General features: G+C 41.3%; 2 protein-coding genes across 3 annotated transcripts in view; one reads left to right on the top strand and one right to left on the bottom strand.

The window, feature by feature from the left end:
• TIMP3 (TIMP metallopeptidase inhibitor 3) overlaps positions 1–18566 on the top strand; it is a 37391-nt gene extending 18825 nt beyond the window's left edge. Inside the window, exons 2-5 of the mRNA XM_084206358.1 lie at positions 6662–6744; positions 12671–12782; positions 13456–13577; positions 14211–18566. Coding sequence (XP_084062484.1) covers positions 6662–6744; positions 12671–12782; positions 13456–13577; positions 14211–14408 — 515 coding nt within the window. The 3' untranslated portion in view covers positions 14409–18566. The remainder of the gene's footprint in view (positions 1–6661; positions 6745–12670; positions 12783–13455; positions 13578–14210) is intronic.
• The window catches only part of SYN3 (synapsin III), a gene marked incomplete at both ends in the record, with an annotated part of 163734 nt that overhangs the window by 103539 nt on the left and 39540 nt on the right, over positions 1–20655 (bottom strand). The window lies entirely within an intron of this gene.

The following is a 20655-nucleotide window of genomic DNA, read 5'->3' as shown; positions in this document are numbered from 1 at the left end:
GCAGGGGAAGTGCTGGGCAGCTGAAGGGAGTTTGAGCAACCGGAAAGAAATGTCCAGAAGAGAATTTGTAGGTTCTCATTTAACAGAGATCTCTTGTTTCTCTCTGATTCTTATGTATTTCAAAGAGTGCTTGGACTTCCATAGGATCAGATGCACCATGTAGGGAAGGGGAAACTGCTTGATACTACTGCCATCACAAAGGTTGTATCCAGTTAATAAGCTACTGGTGAAATGCCAAGCACTAACCAAGTTCTGCTTGGTTGTTTTATGCAACCTTGTTTCTTTAATTTATGGTCTTGTTGGGAGGATTAACTTTCTCCCAAGTAAAGCCCTTCTAGAGAAGTTTATACTTTTTGAGGTGATGGAAGGTCTGACACTATCAAAATCTTGTATGAAGAAGTTGTATCACTCCTTATTTTGCAGTGTTAGAAATCAAGCAGCACAGCATGTTGTGCGAACAGAATCTCAGTGGCAAGGAAATCTGCAGGGATGGGAAATGTGGTTAATGTTTAGCAAGTGTAATTGTGATCCGTTGTTTTACATGGAGCTTAGGCCTGGGCAAACCCATTTAATTGCCTTTCACTTTTCTTTGGGGTGGCCTTCAAACAGACTTGCCATGCGACAGAGAGGGGAAGTTTTTTTGGATCTTTAAAACAAAGGCCAAAAGTAAATGTCATAATTCTGGTTAGAACAAGGGAAGGAAAGTTATCTCTGTCTTGCTTTCCTGTTTTTATTTAGACTTTCATTGTTAGTACCAACACACTTGCTGATGTAAATGCACATCCTTTACAATGTGATATTTATGTGGCAACTGACTGGCAGAGGTGAATGGTGTTGAAAAGGTGCTCTTTCTCTGTTAGTGTTCCTGAGAGCACTTTGAAAAGATGAAAAGTCAAGATTTTGAGTGCAAATAATGGGAACTAGTTTGTTGGTCAGGGTATGAGAGGAAGGCAACCAGCAGTGAACTTCTTAACTTCACTACCTTTTTTTTGCTTCCTTGATGTTCTTTGGTGATGCTGTGTACTAGCACAGTTGAATTTGACTTCTTCAAAGACAAAGCAAAAGGGGTTTGTTTTGCCTTTTTTTGGCTTTGGATGAAGGTCATGATGGAATGAGGCAAAAGAAAGTTTCCCTGTGGTATTTTTTCAGCCTTCTTGTGCTTTGCAAGAAGCCTTCAAATTCAACACTCTGATTTATAAAAGAATTCTGTTTTGGTCATGGAGGAGGAGGTGACTTTCAGTAGTAACAGATCATCAAACTGGCTGGAGGCTTCTGTTTTTTTCCCCTCTTCATAAATCCCCTGCTGTAATCAGTGTTTCCCTCTTCTCTCTGCTTCCTGTCAAAGTGGAGGAATGGGTGAAGGTCTGCTATCCCTCCTAAAGCAGGCACCAGGTACTTGCTGCTCATGGAAGCCTGCAGCCACTGGGCAATTTAATAGAGCCTCACAAAAGGCTGCATGCAGTTGGGCCACACTTACAGTTCAAAGGACAAAATCCACCTTCAGTTATGGTCCTCTGGTTTTAGGGCAACCAGTAGTGTTGATAGTAATTGCTAACAGATCAGCCAGGGCACTGGGGAAAGGAATGCATCTTGTGAGAGTGAGCAAGGGAGACGGCAATTCCATCTTAGCAGCACCATCAGCACCAGTACTAGAAAATCTGTGTGTAAAAGCATCCTGCCTTGACCACATCCTGCCTTGACCACAGTAGGGGACACCCCCATAAATGAGTAGTGTGCTAGGTATACTCAGGAGTTTAAAACATTCCAGCTGCCTTAGCCCTGTGTGATGTGAGCCCTCCAGCATGTACCAGCACAGAAAGGAGTTCTTGTGAGGCAGATCAAATGAGAAAGCTGCTAGTAAAGCTGGTAAAAAGGTCTCAGTAAATTGCTCTTGGAAGTGAACCCTTGTATAGTCTTTGGATGAATAAAATGGCAACCATCCTCCTTGGCAAAGCAGTGTTTTTAAGTGTTGGTGTGGTCAGTGGCCTCAGGATAGAAGGAGCTTTTCTTCAGCCTCCCAGTCATGTTGCTGCTCCCTATATATTTTATATAGCCACTATGTCAGAGAATGGCCTGGGAGAATAACTTGTACCGTGTGTCTCCATTAGTAAACAAGTCCTTCACATCCTTCACTCACTTAAATGCAACGAGCATGGATTTCAGCCAAAGCTCTCACTTAAAATTACTCATACTGCACACCAATAAAATAAATCCTTGAAACAATAATGAGAAGTGTAGCAGTTGTTACCCTCCTGAGCCATTCATGGTAATTGGTCACAAGGGAAATGGGTTTGGAGCAAATCCTGGTCTCTGAAGGGTGTGCCTCCATTTAAAACGCTGTTTATGGGTGACAACCAGCCCACTTGCATGAAAGCATCTGGTTCTCATGGTGCAGTTGAGCAAGCAGCTGGGATTGGTGGTGTTAGCCTGGATCTGTACTGCTGCCCTCTCATCGGGGGAAGGTAAGATTTGGGACAGGGTCACCATCTAGTGGCTGGTCCCGATAAAGTACACGGGCTGAATTGAACCAGGTCATTTGATGTTGCTTATCAGTTAGGAAGACGAGCTGCCATACATGCAGTATTTACTGTCTACCTGGATGGAATTATTTGGTAGCTGAAGTCTTTTCACTGTGTTGTTTCCTCAGCTTGGCAAATGCATGTTTTAATCTCTGATTTTCTGCTCCTTGACTCGTGCCAAGAATGCCTTCTGCCACCTCAGATATAAAGTCAATGTCCTCTTCTGCTTCATGCCTTGCCTTTAGACCTATTCTCCCTTGAATCCTTGAGAAAATGGCCGCAGAGTAAGTGATAAGGTAAAGAGTACTCGAGTTAGATATGTGCGCATATGGGCAAATAAAAGGTCACTTTTTCTTGTTCCCATTCTGATTTGTTTGCCTTTATAGGACCTCATCCAGTGACATTTGGAAAAGATGTAGGTGATTTTTGCCTGTGTTTATGAGTGTTCTTGCACCTGCAGACAGTTTATATCACACTAGAGATGCCAGGGAAACACAAACCAGTAGCTGCTAGCACTACACTAGTCCTGGCAAACCTGAGCCAGGTTTTCCTAACTACCAAGCTAGTTTACATTAAAAAAATGCAAGCAAAACCCACAAAAAATCCAGGGAAAAGAGATAAATACACTAATAATTTGTGATACATTCTTAGATGCATTTCTTGAATACTCAAACACAGCAGGTTATTATTTTAATTATTTTTTTAGATTATCAACTAAAAGCCTGGTTTCCTTCCTTTCATGAGGGGATGTTTCCTCCCTCAATTTTTTAATCATGTCAAATGTTGAGAAGCAGTACATATGTTTTCTCCTTTTTGTATCATGGCATGGCTGCCATGCTTATCTTACCAAGATTTATATCCTTGTCTAATTTAGCATTTCATAAATAATTACAAATCACTCATGAGACTTTGCCAACTGCTCCAGTCCCACAAAGTGACCTGACCTGAAACCCCAAAGTACTGAGAAACATTCATCTTGGAGTATTTTCGTAGGCAATGCTTCAAAGGAATTGCGGTTTAAAAATATGCAGCTATTTTGGTGACCACTTGTGTGGGATAAAGTTTCCCATCAGTAATAGCAGGACTGTAATAGAGCTTCAAGGAGAAGGGAGGAGCTCAGGAGAGCAGTCACAGCACCTTTTGCCTCATTCTGCTCAAGAAGTAGGAGTCTGCAGCAGTAAACAATCGACTTCATTAACTTAACATGGACTGAATTTACAATAGAAATGCTGTAAATTTCAGGTATTTTGCAGAGGGTGAAAAGTTCCTCTAGCGAGTAGGCATGGCCCCTGCTCAGTCAGGAGCAATGTTCTTTTTTTCTGGCCAGGTGTGAAGAGTGGCCCAGCCATATAACGGGGGAGTGGTGGCTTAAAGGAGCAAAGATAGGGGCTGGGAAACATGTGGCTGCAGGTGTGCAGCGTGGAGCTCTGCTCTGAGCAAGGTGTACAAGTGATTCTCATGTGTGCAGCCTTAGGGGGTTGAAGCTACGCATGCAAGAGCACTTCTGAGCCATTCTGTCCATCCAGCATTTCTCTCCAATGGCTCAGTGGCATCTCATCCTCAGGGATGGGAATTTAACCTCACAAATTACAGGTGATAGACTTAACTTGGAATATCCTCTGCTACTTGACTAACAGCTTGTTTTTTCCTTTAATATGGGAAAAATTGTGCAGGGTGGGTTCTGGTTTTCATTTCTAGCTCTTCAGTGAAGAAAAGAACTTAGCTAGAAATATTACCATTGGAGTGATAAAGGCACCTTCTCTGAAAAACAGAGGGCTTGACCCTCTTACAAAAGGCTTGAAGTGATAGCTCACACTAACGTTTGTCATCGCTTTTGTAGTTGAATTTGCTAGGATGGTTCTCCAACTTTATTAGGGAACAATACAGACCCTTCTACTTGTTTGCAAGGGTATTATTAGTTGCAATCGGAATGCTCTGATGTCCTAGTAGAGATAAGCATTTTTAATATTTGGTGAAGCTGTTGATTAGTCCGTAAATCAAAGCTTCTGTCTGAAATGGCTGTGGTACCCTAATTAAAAGTCTAAGGACTGACAAGCTAGGAGTGAAGTACATGAAGAAGATGGATTTTTAGGTATTTTGTCAGCAACTGAGAATGTGCTTGTTATCTTATATGCTGTAGGGTTTGGGAACCCTAACATTTTGTAATACTAACTTTTAGTGTATTTCTTATAATTGTCAATAAGATGTAAGATTTTTTTTTTTTTTGTTCATGTTAGATGTGTTGGGCAAACCAGGTTTTTTCAGTTTCAGTGTGTCAGCAGATGAAGATAAGATTTTTGACAGTCTCTGTTAGAGACTCCAGTATTAGTGAGCTGTCCTGGAATTCACAAAGTCTTAAGGAATTATGTTCTTTCTCACTGATGGTCTGGTTTCTGTAGCTTTGCTGGTGGTTGTGGTGGTTGAGGGCAAGTGGAGGAAGCTAGTTCTTTAAAAATATTTGCAGTCCTCAAGCACACAGTTCAATACAGCTACTAAAATTTGAAGATGAGGGTAAATTGAAGTCGGAACAACTTGTTAAATAGAAGAATCAATAAAATTGCTTTTACTGCCATTGGGAAATAGAAGTTTTAAAACAAATTGAAGTTTTACACTCAATGAATGAAAGTTTTGTTGGTTCTTTGAATCAAAGCCAAGACTGTCCTACCTAGTTTAAAATTTCTTTGACAAGTCTGACTGTAGCGCAGGATATAAATCAGAGCAGAGTGGATTTGTCTTCATTTCACACCACCCTCATGGAACAAAGTCCAGGAACTGGTGTGTAAAACTAGACCTATCTGCTCATTTGAACTTGTTCTTCTGATTATTCCAAAAGTTGGGACAAGCTTTTTGCCTCCTTAGTTGGACCTAGGTAGTAAAAAAACCTTACTTAGTCTTCTCTTTTCCCCCATTCCTTCCAGTAGGCTTCTACAGATTTGAAACCTAAATAAGCTAAGATGCAGCAAGATGTTTGTTTAATGTCCTTTATATTCAGGAAAACGTATCCCAGAACTTTGTTGCTGCTGTTAGATAGTACTGTAATGCAAATAACTCACTGTATTTTCCTACTTCCACTTCTTTGGTTCATTTCTATGCCTCCCTGCTTTTTTTTTTTTTTTTTTTTGGTTTTCTGTGATAGATTAAAATGGATAATGCCTGCCTGTCCCTGAGCTTTGCTCCTATGCTGAGATGAGCAAGCGGTTGAAGAACTTTTTCAAAGGGGATCGATAGAACAGTTTTTAAAATTTTCTTTTGTGTGTGTGTGGAATGCCCCAAAAAAGGATGAGCAAGAGAGCCCTTCATTAAGCACTGATTGTAAACTTCCCACTGGATCAAAAAAAAATCCTTATCTGTGGGATCCCAAAATCCTTCTCTCTGGTGGGTTGGGCTCAGTTGACATTGCTGTGGTGCATCTGTGGTACACTGGCAGTACCTGTTTCGCAGAGCACACACTGCCCCTTGTTATCCCCGAGGAAATGCAGGGCAGTGTACCTACGATCTGATAGTTCAGATTTAGTTTGTCTTCCAGGTGACTTCTGGCTAGGCTGGCAGCTTTCACTGGGCATTTGGTGGTTGCTGAATAATCCAGTTTGCACAGTAGCTGTTTGTTCAAGGGAGCATTTGGTAGTTTTGTGGCACCTCAGAGGTGGCAGTTGTAATGAAATCTCAGATATGAGATATTCCAGTGCCCTGTACTGAGTTGTTTTGTTTGTTGGGAAACAGAAGCTGCATTGGGCACACAAAGAACAATGCAAAAGTACTATCCTATTGAACATTATCCTGTATGTTGAGAGTTAAGGCACTACAAACTTTGCTTGGTGCAAAGATTTTAATCTGTTTTAGTCCCAGCTACAGTCTGCTCTGCAGATTTCAATGAGACTTAAACACAAATAATGCTTGTTCTTATTCTTCATACAGAACTGGATTTCCTCTAAATAAATACCTGCTTTGCCATCCCATTTTACCTGCCTCCACTGTGTGTGAGACAGAATAAATTGAGAGGAAGGTTGACCTGGACTTTTGTTTATTTTACAGGATAACTTATGTAAACAGTTTTGTGGATTATTTTTTTAAGTGGAGGATATAGCAAAAATGTTGTGTAAAGTTGTCTATAATTTGCTGTATTTTTCCCTCCCTTATGACAGTGATCCGAGCTAAAGTGGTGGGGAAGAAGCTCATGAAAGATGGACCCTTTGGAACAATGCGATACACGGTCAAGCAGATGAAGGTATGTTTGCAGACATTTCCCATGGGTTAGTAGATATGGTAAGGAATCCAATTAACACATAATAACAAACACTTTGCATACTTAACAGCACCTCCACTTTTTGTACTGGCCATACAGAATGGAAGGAAACCAGCAATTGGTAGAAACTTGCCTGAAGAGGGGAAAGGAGCAGCAGGAAGACATGTATTCCTGACATACAGCGCTGAATACCTTAATTCTCCCATTATTTTAAGATTTTTGATAGTAAAAGATGCCAGATGGTCTTCACTAGGTACTGAAGAAGTGTTTTGTGTTCAACATGCACAGTGTTAGACTGGAAATGGCAGCTTTTCCATGCAGCACAATCATTAAATCCAAGAAGGAAATTATGCTGGGGGTTCTGCCAGCCTTGGGAGAGTACTCATTTCTCTTCTTTGCTTGCTTTCTCTGTGACAACTAGTTAGGATTACGGCATTTTTTTCATGTACAAAGCAAATGAAAATCATATAGTGGAGTCTTTATATAAAGCTAAACAGACCATTGTAGCTTTTAAATATTGTCGGTTTAGAAGAGCTGTGAAGTATTGATTCAGAGATGAAAAGAGGTGCAACTACACCAGTTGCTTGATTTCTTTAGTTTCTTTCTTTAGAGTTCTAATTCGTTGCTGCACAAACTGCACTCAACCTGCTGCTTTGGACTTGGATTTTTTCTTAAACTGCCCCCTTGTTATGTAATGCTAAAAATCAGCCCTAGATTGTTTTTCTTGGCAATGCCATTCCAGTCATAAGACTGGTTTATGTCTTTAGGAAAAAAGAAAAAAAAAAAAGAAAGGGAATGGAAAAGCTTGGCAGAGACTGCAGAAATCTGAAACATATTAGACAAAGTAAAGGTTCAGAAAAAACCAGTCACTTGCTTGCCTTGTAACAGTAACTCTCTTTATAAGGCAGTTTATAGCTAAGCATGAAAGCCGGGAGGAGGAGACGCAAAGCCTGTTTCATAAGCTCTCGCAAAACCATGCACATAGCCAAATCTGGTCCTAGCATGGCTCTTCCACAAGAGTGGAATGCCTGCACTTTGAATAAAAGGCCGTGAGGTGCTGGGCTTGTTGACTTCCTTAACCTTAAAAATTTCTCTGCAAGATTACAAAGGAAATATATATTTGTAAAAAAAAAAACAAAAATGAACAACTGGTTGTGTTGGCAATAATGACGCAATACTGCCACTTTTTTTTTTTTTTTTAATGGCTGTGTTTGGCTTCATCAAGCTTGCAGCAATCTGTGCCTTTCTTCTCCACACTCTCCAGCTCAGCAAGTGTACCCTGCTTCACAAAACTACTCAGGGTCCACATGCTGTACTGGCTTCATCAGCTTCTCTGTCTGATTTCATCCTGGTCTGTCCAGTACCACTACTTTTCCTCCTTCTCAGTGCCAAGAGTTTGGTGCTTCCTGTCTAATATAGGACCATGAACAGTGATCTAGAATGATGGTAGTGCCTTGAAATGAATTACTCCCTTATTTACCACTCAGAACACTGCCCCTCTTCTAATTAAGACACCTGAGCTTGTCCTGGCTGTTTTCATTGGGTTATTCTGCAGCAGCATTTCCACCGTGTTTTTTAGGAATTTATGCGTCCAACAAAAGCAAGAGGGATTTTAAAGAGGAAATCGTGTGTTGGTCAGACTGTCCTTATGTCTGCTGCTTAGATGGTGGGCTGGTGGGCTGTTGCACTGGACATTTAACTGTGACCTTTGGCAGGAAGGAACCTGAAGCAAAGTGCTCAGTAGGACTGGAATGTCCGGAGGACAAAGTTCTTCATAAACAAACAAACCAACTGTCTTCTTTGGAAACCCTGCTGTCTTTCTGCTGAGCTTAGAGACTTCAGGATAAAGAGGGATTTACATCCATAAAGTGGGGGAGTTCAGAGTGACACAGCAAATTTTTCCCTTGTTTGCTCCAATGAAAGCTAACTGTCCTCTAACTAAAAAGAGAACCAAGGAGGCCCGTGGCTCTGCAGAACTGCATGAGAACAACTCTGAAGATAAAACTAACATGTCAGTCTGCATAAACCCTTCTGCACCTGCAGGTGAAAAATAAACAAGCCATTTAGTCTATCAGTGTGAGCTGAATTGCCTGTGGAAAGCACTGAAAGCCTTAAAGGGCAACAAACCATCTCTGTAGTCCTTTCACAGGGTCCTTGGAGTTTGTGGGTTAGATCCTTGATCTCACTAACATTCCTGAACTCGTTGCTGCATTTCACAACTAAACCAGCATGGGGCCTGGACTGGAGCAGAAGGTCAGCCCACAGGGACAGAACAGTGCTGGGCTTTCTAGAGTTCAGGTTTGTTGTCTGAAGAGGCCTTGTGCTTTTCCAAGCAATCTCTGCCTCTCCCAACTGCTTTCTCAAATAATATAAGAATACTTTGAGATCACGTGTCATAAATCTGCACAGGACTGATCTAACCCCTACATGTTCTGTGATCTTGCAGTGCATTTTGAGAATGGCCCAAGCCTATTTCAGGGAACTGCAAAGGAAACAAGGAGATAAGATATTTCTCCTCCATGAGCACAAACAGTCCTTGTTGACCATGGCAGCACCCTGCACAGGCTGCCAGAAACAAGGAGACTTTCCTTGGTTTGTTGCTTATCTGTAAAATGAGTCTATGGGGGGAAATGTGATAGTCCCAAGAGGAAAGAAGTGGGGTGGGATTAATTTAGTTTAATTTTAGACAGACTAAAATGAGGTGTTGAGTCTTTCCTGCTCTCTTGATTGTCAATGGGTAGAGAGAGGAACCACCAAAGTGTAATTCAGCCCACAAGTTGTAGGCAGCTATTTTAGGACGGGATGAGTTGTTCTGGAGGTGTCAGTTCTTGGCATTTCACTAGAGAGGATGCCTAATTCCTGTGAATTGCCTATATTTTAGGTAGCTGAAGGTTAGGCAAGGTGTGACTCCCAGCTCTTGGTATCTAGTGCAACCTCACATGGGAGGGATAGAGGGAGGAATATCATGAACAGTTTTACAGGGTGAAGTCGTTTAAGCAGCAGGAACCACCACAGGATTTGCCTGTGCATTTCTGAGGCAGTATGGGGGCTGCTAAGGGGAATGCTGACACAGATGGAAATAGAGCAGCACTAGCAGACATCACCATGTCATGCTTGCTAATACTTTATTCCCTGTTATTATGCTTCCAAAAATACACATTTGTGGGGACAGGAGAACCGTGAGGGTAGCAGTTAGGAGAGAGGCTGGCTTTATGGGTGGGTTTCTTCTGACTGGTCTAATAGCACTTCCAAGACATTTTGTATATCCAAAAATAATGCTCAAGGTATTGTTTTGTTGAACAGTGGGCATCTGTAGAAGATTCCCCCTTGCCAAACTTTCTTTTCCCTTCCCTGAGAACCGAGGTCCTACTGGTGAATTTTGTTCAGTCATCAGAGGGTGTGGGAGGCCCTGTCTGCCCCAGCACGGGTTCAGTCAGCGTGGCGGTGGCTCCCATCGATGTGGATCACTGAGGGCTGAGTGGAAGTGCTTTTTGGGAGGCTGAGCATGCTTTCTTTAGCAGCCCTGACTGTGGTGAGCCTGATGGTAATGTGAACAGGAAATTAGGTCCAGGAACTGAAAAACAAGCCCCAGGTCAGCATCACTGGCTACTTCCTAGGCAGTCATGTTGGATTTGATAGCTTGGAAGATGCTAAGTGCTGACTAACAGTCGTGTAGGAAGGACCTGAGCAGCTTCCCAGGGGAATGATTAGGGTAGCTCATAGCCCTGTGGGCAGGAGGAAGAAAGGTCTCCAAGTGTGCCTGCTCACATGTAGACCTTATAACAGAGGTACTTAATTAGCCCAACATGACTGGGAGCTCAGCACTGGGAGTGACAGATCCCTTGTACTGCCATGCACAGTGTGCAGCTCTCTTCAGTGTTGATAATGCACTGCCTGGAGAGACTGGGCAGCCCCAGCTGTTATCTTAGCTAGTTTTATCTGCTTAGATACTGTTATCTGAGCTTCTTGGTGTGACACCCACTAGAAAGGGGCCTGGACACGTGACCTTTATTCTATGTACCTTTCCTCACAGTACCCTTGGGAAGCAAAAAACAAAAGTGTGCTGAGGGCTAAATAACTCATCCAAGGACAGACAGGATGCTTGTGCCAGAATCTAGATCTCCAGCACTGTTGACTGGATTGGAAAATCTGAGTAGGTCATCCGATACCAAGAAAATTGCAGGGATAAAGCAGAGATTAGGTAAAGTTCACTTCTTCCATCTCCATTGAAAGACTTTGGCCGCTTATGGATACAATGTCATATTTCAAGCATGACCTCTGAGTTTTTGTTGGTAAATTAAAAAAAAGTACTTTGCTTGCATATTAGCTGGGTAAAGAAAGGCTGGAAAATGCAAACTGTGTAGTGTGTCTTTTACTGTACCCAGCAGCGCTGTTACTGAGTTGTGACACTGTTATAAGATCATACTGATTAGGGGAATCTAAGGAGAAAAAAACTTACCTGGCTGACATTCCACAGATGCTCCAAAGATAATTTTGCCTCTCAGCATAGCAGAATTAGTTGTAATTTTTTATGGTTTTATATTAAGTATTTGGGCCTAGCATAAAGTCTGTTAAATTAACAGGTGTTCTTCCAGAAAGAAAAATATTTGTTGTTTATAAAGGAGGTAGGGAAATGGTGAAATACCCTGGGGTAATAGGAGACTTAAAGGAATAAATGCAGCCTGGAGAAGAATACAACAGCTTAGGTTACACAACACCAAGGATCTATAGTTCTGGGATTGTTTGGGATTTTTTGACCCTCTTTTGCTTAAATAATTAATATTTACTACTAAACTGAATGTGCTGTCTATCAGTAAAGATGAGAGAGATGGGAAATGCCAGGAAACTGATTCTCTCAGACTTGTATTATTTCTTCCTTAACTTCTAAATATTGGCCATTTGTGGAATTGGCAGAGAAAAAAGAGTGACTGAATGCTTTGAAAAGACCAAAAAAAAAAAATTAAAGATTAAATTCTCAGGAAAATAATCCTCTGTGTTTCAAAAATAGGGTATGTTTAATGGATCCAATGTACACATCTAGTGGTTGTTTCATTGCTATGCAAAGATTTCATTATGCTGCTAACAGGTGGGCATGAGTTTCTCTAAATTGCAGCAGTAAGACCAGGTCAGATGGGGACATGTGCTAATTTCTGACTGAATCCAACTGTCAGTGTATCTGTGGGCTCATGTTTCGATTAAACTGAGCTGGAAGAAAGATTATGAAGACGGAGGAGGAGTGCAGAGGAATTATGTATACATGATATTTTCTTTATGGCGCCCATCAGTATGGGACTAATTTTAGAAGATGGTGTAGAATTCAATGTCTGCATTCATTGAGTTAGAGAAACAGTAAGTCCTTGCTGAGTTCAGCAGGAGTTGCGTGTGCTATGCGTTTGAGAAGGAGGTGTCTGGCTTGATGACTTAGATCAAGCGCCAAAGGTTTGAAACTCTTACAGCAGCAACACTGGAAAATAGGGTAATTATTTAAAAGAAAAACCCCTTAGTTTGGAAGAAATTGTTTAAATCACATAGAGGAGAAAGATTCCAAGCTTGAACTAATTTTATTTCTCCCTAATTTTGACCTTTATAAGGGGGGGAAAAAAAAATGTTCAGGATGTTGGCAGAGCCTGCAGCATTGGCACTTTGTTCAGTCGGTGCCACTGGAACTAATATGAATGGGAAAAACTGGTCCCTGTGCTGAATTGCAATGGCTTATTAGCAGGTGGTTTTTCTGCTTTACCAGCAGATCTGGTAGGGAGACTTCCATGAGTCTAGCCAGTGTCATTATTCCTTCACTCTTGTAAAAACCAGAAAATTTATTGCTAACCACCACGAACTAGGAATGTAGACTGTAAAGAAGCTTAAGTAAAGTTTATCCTCTTAAGATGACTTTTTGTTCTTTCTCTAGATGTACAGGGGCTTCCAGATAATGCCGCATGTTCAGTATATCTACACAGAAGCTTCTGAGAGTCTTTGTGGAGTCAAGCTGGAGGTCAACAAGTACCAATATCTGATTACAGGTAATGGACCTGGTACTTCTCCATAAGCAAAACCTCTTCGGTTTTATACTCACACCTGCTAAGGACACAGGCAGCAGTGTAGACAGCTCTGTACACAGTTTCCTAAGTGTTATGATGGCCAACAGTATTCTGGTGTTCAGTACTCTACTCTGAGTGACTCTGAAAGTTACTTCACTCTCTAGATGTCCCTCTCTTTCCTAAAGTGTATCTTATACCTAGACATGCTGTGACAAGTATGTTTTATGACAGTTTATGGCTCTCAATTTATACCTGAGCTGGCATGTCTGTTACAGGGAGCCGGGTGCTACTCTGGGCTGTGTCATAAGTGGAAGGTCATTTTTGGAATGAGCTGGAGAATGAGATGGGGGGATGCAGGGGGATGGACATGTGGCAGTTGCCAAGTCTTGTTTCTAGGGAAGGTGTCAGTTCATTTGCTCTGTTAAGAGGAGCTGGAGAGCATTACTAACCTGCATGTTGCTGGTGGTGCTCTCAGCTAGCACAACACTCCTGACTTTCAGATGTGCTGTTGTCTTGCTGAACCAGTTAATAAAAAGAAAGCATTTGCTGAGCAGTGGCTGAAGCCAAACATATTGAGAGCATTAGCAATGTCAGGAAACGAGAGAAGTGCTTGAGCTGAGAAGTGCTAACTTGTGACCATGTGTCTGTTTTCAAGGCCGGGTGTATGAGGGGAAGGTTTACACTGGCCTGTGCAACTGGTATGAGAAATGGGACCGGCTGACCCTGTCCCAGCGCAAAGGACTGAACCACCGTTATCACCTGGGCTGTAGCTGCAAGGTAGGTGTGTCTCTAAGGTGGCATTCAGACATTCAAGCCCAAGAACTCTGTTTCTCCTGGCTGGTAATACTCAGTGATGCCAGAGAACAGCCAGGAAGAGAAATGGAGGACAACAATTTTTAGAGAGAAGAAGTAAAGTTCATTTTTAGTGTTGAGATAGAGAAGAGACAACCAAATAAAAATGCAGAGTCTATGCCTTTAATACCTTGTTGGAGTTATTTGGGGTTGGGGAAGACTTTCAGAATCTATGCAGAATCATTTGCAGGTGAATGAAATCAGGTACAAAAGGCTTGGCATGATATGTTCAGCTTTTTTCCTGCGTAAACATTTGGAGTACTTAAAACCCCACAGCCTGGCACTGGAACTAAGACTTTTGCACATGGCGTCAGGCCTGCAAAAACATAGACATAAGCTCAACTTTTCTGCACCTGAAAAGCCCTTTTGACGACAGAATTAGCTCTGTGTGTGAAGCTAAGCCCATGCTTACGTGCTTACAGAACTGAGGCTGAATTTTGGATTAGTAAGCAAGGTTTGAGGCTGTGGAATTTTGAATCACTTGTCTCTGTTAAAAAGACATATTATATAAAGTTGTTTTTACATGTAGCCTTACCTGATTTCTCTCTCCAATTGCAGATTAGGCCCTGCTACTATTTGCCCTGCTTTGCCACCTCCAAGAATGAGTGCATTTGGACAGACATGCTCTCCAACTTCGGCCACTCGGGATATCAAGCAAAGCACTATGCCTGCATCCAGAGGGTGGAAGGCTACTGCAGCTGGTATAGAGGATGGGCACCTCCAGACAAAACGATAATCAATGCCACAGATCCCTGAGCAGCTTTCCCTTTCCTTATCTCCCCTCTCCCTTACTTGTGGCTGATCTTCCTTTGGACACTAACTCTTACCAGATCGTGATGATGACAATGAAATTAGTGCCTATTTTCATGCAAATTCTAGCACTTCGAACACTTAAAAAAGAAAAGGAAAAAAAAAAGGAAAGGAAAGAAAAAAGTCTGTGCTACCTTACTGAATTTGTAATCACCTTTTCCATTTTTTGATACCACTCATTTTGATCAGACAACATATGGGAGCTTACTTTTGCACACCAGAGGGAAAAATGGGAGGGAAAAAAAAAGAAAAAAATAAAAAAAGATGGAGCTCTTGCTCTGTTACATGTATCATTAGCTGTAGCAACATAATCTCTATTTTTTTAGGAAAACAAAAATCTAAAAACTATGCCAATTAGGCAATGTATTCTTCTATGCGCTGGCTTCCCATCCCCCTTCCTCATGCACTAAGTGCTGAAAATACATAGAAAATCTATTTTCTAAGGGAAACAGATTTCATTAATGAGATTAATTAGGCAAATGAAGCAAAATGAAAAGAAACCCAGCCTAAACTATGGACAAAATGACATCCAAAAGAAATCCTGCTCTCTAGGAGAGATTGGCAATGTGATTGACTCCAGCAATGGGAGACTTTACCTGGTGTGTCTGACCACATCATCTGGTAAAAGCGTTGTTGACTGACTGTCCTTGCTAATTCAGTCACAGTGTGAATGCAACAGCACATTTGAAGTTCTGGCTTTACCCAGAACAAAAGAGAGTATTTTGTATTCTTGTTGTTGTTGTTTCAAACAAAAACCCCATCCCCTATTTTCAGGGAGGTAAATGCAACTACAGCAGAGCATAAGAAGGGTTGTCCCATCCTGTTTTGAGCAGCATTGGCCCCTGAAATTTTTGCAACTTAGCTTCAACAGCAAAACCAGCTTGTGAACACCTTAAACCAAACAGATGCAAAAATAACAACTGTAAATCAGTCATGTGCAAGAGGGAATGGGGAGACTTGCTAGAACTCATATTATTAAAAAAAAAAAAATTGCCAAAATAGTGTTTTGCTAAACTAAGATGTATATACACATAATGACATAAGCTATTTTTGACAGGATGTGGATTTTTTTTTTGGTGTTATAAACAAAAGAATGGTTTGATTGTGTTTTAAAGACAGAAATATTGACATTCCGAGTTGGTGAGTCGCTTTTAAGATTGAAGCTCCAGTGTATCTGCAGTAGTGGCTACAGTCATTGTTTCCTCTGTAACTCCTTGCACCACAGTTCCTCCCCTGCAGCTACAATAGCTGCATTTGTTTATATGGTGAAAGGAAGTGTGTGTGTGGGCTAGGCAAGGAAAAGTGGTCTTCTAATAAGCGTTGTCTGGGATCATAAAATTTTCAACTGCCCAGAGGATTCCTTCTGTGTCAAGTGCTGTGTTTCCCTCTAGGCACTGTTAAGCATTGCCCTGTGCATGTGCTCATACCATGTCCTGCAGTCATGTGGGAGGAGAAGCCTTACTGTCTTGTGCTTTGCTGTTGACTGGAGAAGTTTTTTTCATTCTATTTTGGTTTTTTATTATTAAGAAAACTATAATATAATTTTTCTTATCAAATAAAAGTATTTTAAGTTTTAATGATGGTGAAGAAGGGGTGCTGACAAAATGGGTGACTTAAGTTTTGGATGGGGAGGGCTTGGGCAGGGAGAAGATTGTGCTTAACTTCATTTTTGTATTATTATGATTATTTATCTTAAGTTTCCATATATCTTCCGTTCATTCCACTTAGAAAGCAGAGCTGCCATGAGCAGGAAAAGTTTTTGCAGTGATTCCAGCTTGGGGCAATACAGCATTTTACCATCAGTGACCTCAGTTACTGGAGAGTCATTTAGAACCACTTTGCCAAATGGAAAAGAATGGGTGTCTGAGATGGGTCCTGATGTGTTTTTAAGTTCCTTGTGTGCTACCAGAGCTCTGCCAGATGTACACCCTCTGAAACACCCCCTTTGCTGGATGACTTGATGCAGCAAAAAGCTTCATTTTAAGCATGAACTTTGAAGGGCATTTTCACAGAATTGCTGTAAGAAGTGCCTAGGTCCACTGCATATATTTTTTTTCCCAGCAGCTCTGAGTGGCAATGCAGGACAAAACACATTGAAAGTCTATTGGATTTTCCTGTGATTTAGATTTGGAACACTTCTCAGAAGTCCTCTTCCCTGTGACTACTCCTAAATAATGGGTTGGAGATGAGAGGGAGAGCAGGGTGCTTCTTGACAACTGTCACAGGATCAGGTGGTGGTGGTTCAGAAAGTTGTTCCTCTTGGCAAAACGTGGGTTTGGGCTTTGGGCCCAGTGGAACAATCTCTGTTTGATTTCTGCATGGCTGACAAAATCTGTGAGGGTCAGTGAGGGCAGAATGGAGCCACCCTCGGTGTTTGCATTGTTTGGAGTCGGCATTGCGAGACGTGGCCCTCCTCAAGCTCAAGGTGACTTGGCAAAGCCAGTGTCTCTTTGAGCTGCAGCCGCTTCTCACAGCTTTGGAAGGCTAAACAAAAATGCCCCTCGATGCAGTAAAGTGTTGATCTGAATTTTCATTAAACTGCAGCTCTGCCTATTTTACCTGTCACTGATTCATTTAGCTAGCTGAGACATCACAGTATTGCACTCAAATTATTGTGAAAATATTTGTGTTCTAATACTATGAGGACTTGTGTCCCTATGTAGAATATAATGTAGCTATGTGCTTTGTAAACAACAAAACAGCAGATGCATTAACAGAAAGCGAAGCATATTCCCACTTTGTTTTGCAGACAGTAAAATGTTTCTGAGGTGCAGACAGCTAGACTGGCAGGGGCAGAGGTTTGGCAAATCTTTGCCCTTGCTGTGTAAAGAAACAGTTGTTAAGGCTTTTCAAAATGTGAAGCCAAAAGGAAGGGGAAGAATCCAGTGAAAATACATTTCTTTTGGGAAGTTTCTTTATTTTGTTTCTGTGGATGCTATCAGGGACATGCATTTCTTGGGCTTGTGCTTGCATTAAGGACTTGCCTGCAGGCACTCCTGAAGTAGAAGCCATTACATGGATTGAAGAGGCTCTAAATTGGACTCAAAGACTTCTTCCTTTCTGTCAGCTCTCCTTTCTTCTGCCTTGCTAAGTCGCTTCTGCTTGCCAATGGAGATGTCCAGGATTACACACACAGTCCCTGCCACCATGCTTTAGACACACAAACACTATTAACAATACTTTTAAAAGTGCATAGCTAATTTCTAGACCGAAGCTGTTCCGTTTCTCATGCATATTTTTTCCCTTACTTGCTGTAGAGTGTTTTCCCCTTTAAAATGACAAAATTAGATATGGAAGGTTTGGGAAAGGTTAGATTCTATTTGCCTTTTCCAAAATAGAGGGGGTAGAGAGTAGGAGGAGATCTGTGCATGGAGTTCCTTAAATAAAGTTCTGTTGTGGGAGGCTTCTACCTCCCCTGTATGGGAAAAAAATTGCCCTTTTTAAGTCTCAATTTCCTATGTTTTGAATAGTTATGTGGCTCTTTAGGTAGGACTATTCTAAACCATAAATCTATCATTGTATCCTATTCATACTTGTCAGAGTGAAATGCTACCTCACAGTGATGGGAAACATACAGTTGTGTTTTTAGAGTAAAGACTGTTGGAAATGAAGGCCTCCATGAGAACAGGTTTCCATCCTTGCAGATGTCTCTGAAAATACGGCTCGCTTATAATGTGCTTTATAGCTTAGAAGGACAGAACAGAATTTAGGGAACTGCAAAAAGTTTTGGTCTTTTTTAGAGTAAGTGACTTCTGGGGCTACCAGTCTTGAGAAAAAAACCATAAAAACCCACTAAACATTTGCTGCTGTTTTGCTTGTACTGACTTCTCCTTCTCTCTGACACTGTCCTTCCTTCATAGAGCCACTCTTCTGTTCCTGATAGTCACGGAAACTTGGGGAGAGAATCAAACCCATGTGAAAAATCTTGTCCAGAAGGAATGTATTTGTTGCTAAATTTTCTAGCACTGTTTACAGATTTCCTCCATGTTATTTATAAATTTTATATTCAGTGAATGTATATTGTCTTTTAAGGTAATGTTGCATAATGTTCACTTTTTATAGTGTCCTTTTATTCTAAACAGTAAAGTGGTTTTATTTCTATCACAGACATTCTGTCTCTGCTTCACTTATATTAGTTTTTGTCGACTTCAAATGTACACAAATGGATTTGCAACTGGATTTATTAATTTCCTTCCCCTTCCTGATACCCTTTTATAGGTCCCAAAGGAGATATTCCACCTCTGGTAATTCTTGCACTTTGGCAAAGATCCCTTCAGGAATCCCCCCCTCTTTTTAAGAGGTTGTTCTCTCTAAGAATTGTTATTGTGGTCATAAGCCCAGGAGAGGTGAAAAATCCGTTTTGTAGTTAATGACTCCCAGTTGTTAATTGGCCATAGGAGGTCAGTACAGAGCAAGGCACTCATTAGGGCTGGCTGTAGCACCAGTAGGTCCTTGGAAGAACACTTACCAGATTGCTCTTATTTCCAGAAAACTGAACATTATGGGGAGGTCTGAAAGGTGCATGTCCATGGCAAAGGGAAGAGAGGTTCATCTTTTCTGCTGCGAAATGTCAGAACCTTGTGTTCTCTCTTTAGGCTTGCTGTTTAAGGCTGATTTAAAGTGCCCTGTTCTCGTGAGAAAGAAGCTTCAGAAAAAGCATTTTCAGATAAGTTAAAATGCTCACAAAAATGGACCTACTGTTAGAAACCTCCTATATCTCACTTTTTACTCTTGGAAAGTCTAGTCTCTACAGAGATGAAAGAATGAAAGAGGTCTTTGGATCTGTTCTCTATTTAATCTAAAGGTTTAGAAAGTATACTCTGGAAAATTTTGGATATAGAAGGATGAAGGTCTCCTATGTGAGAACCTAAGTGCTTAAAGTGTGTCACATTGCAGAGAGGTAAAACCATAATGCTCGTTATAAACACTTCCAGGGGGTCACCTATCAGGAACACAGTGAGTTTTCTGAGTGCTCACTGGTACACTTGGAAATACCTCCAGGCGAGTGAAGAGAAAGAGTGGTAAAAGGGGATCAGTATATTCCTATCTGACAAATGGAGAAGCTGATGCACAGTGGACAAGCAACTTCCACAGGTGTTTGGTGATGACTGTAATGCAGCGTGTTTGGTGTAGGCACTTGACCTCTCACTCTCACAACCCAGGATGCTGTGAAGATGCTCCCAGAAAAGATATTTATAAGTTGTGAAAATTCATTCTGTGAGGCAGACCACCTCGTCACCTGGGAAGGGCTGACCTGAACTTGCCCAAGTGGATTGTTGCTTCTGTAAATTGTTGGGAAGTGACTGATTTAAACCAGATTACTCAGGCTTGCATGTCAGCAGTAGTGTTTGAGTTCATATGAGATTACCTACAATTTAAAAGGCTTGCTGTACCCTTTTGGAAGTAAGTAATAGCAACTCCAAGCAGGTGATTAGTTATAAAGATGGAAAATAAGTGAAATTAAGATCAGTAATAAACCAATCAACTTTGCTGGTACCAACTATATCTACATCTGAAGAACCAAGAATCTGATAGCCAGACAAGAAAATTGTGCTATAAGTGCTAACTTATTTGCAATGATAACCTTTATCAAGTCTTCCAGAAATACTGTTCCTGAAATGGTGGTCCAAGTCACAACTGTCCTGAAGCATTACTTATGTCACAAAACCTTCTTCATAAATCATAAGTTATTAAATGCAACAGATATGTGACTACTTAATCTTATAAATGTGCAAAACACTGTCACATTGTTTAAGGACTATCCATTTCTTTATGTCTTAAAGTATAATACAACTTCATGACTGTACTTACCTCCACGATGTGCCTGTGAAGCATGGAAGTGTCATAGTCTACACAGCCCAGGTAGAGAGAGGATTGGAAGAGAGGTGAAGGACTGGCATTTCAAAATATTTGAGTACCTAGCAGGCAGCAGTGGGATTTTTCCCAAGAAACTAGAGGATCATGTATCTACACCCTATTTTGTGTTGTGGCTGGCCCACAATGTGGCAACAAGCGTGTGAGAAAAGACGGTATTGAATATTTTTGAGCCTTAGTTTGACATCTCAACAACGCTCATGTTCAGGCTGGCAATGCTGCTTGGGTTCACAGTCAAGCCTGGGAAATTAGCTCAGCCAGCCAGTGGTCACACAAGGGGTCATGGTTCACACAGGGTTTCATCAAAGCCTCAGCCATG

Source organism: Fringilla coelebs, assembly GCF_963513975.1.
Source record: "Fringilla coelebs genome assembly, chromosome: 5".
NCBI classification, from domain to species: Eukaryota; Metazoa; Chordata; class Aves; order Passeriformes; family Fringillidae; genus Fringilla; species Fringilla coelebs.
This window is presented reverse-complemented; position numbering and strand designations above follow the sequence as displayed.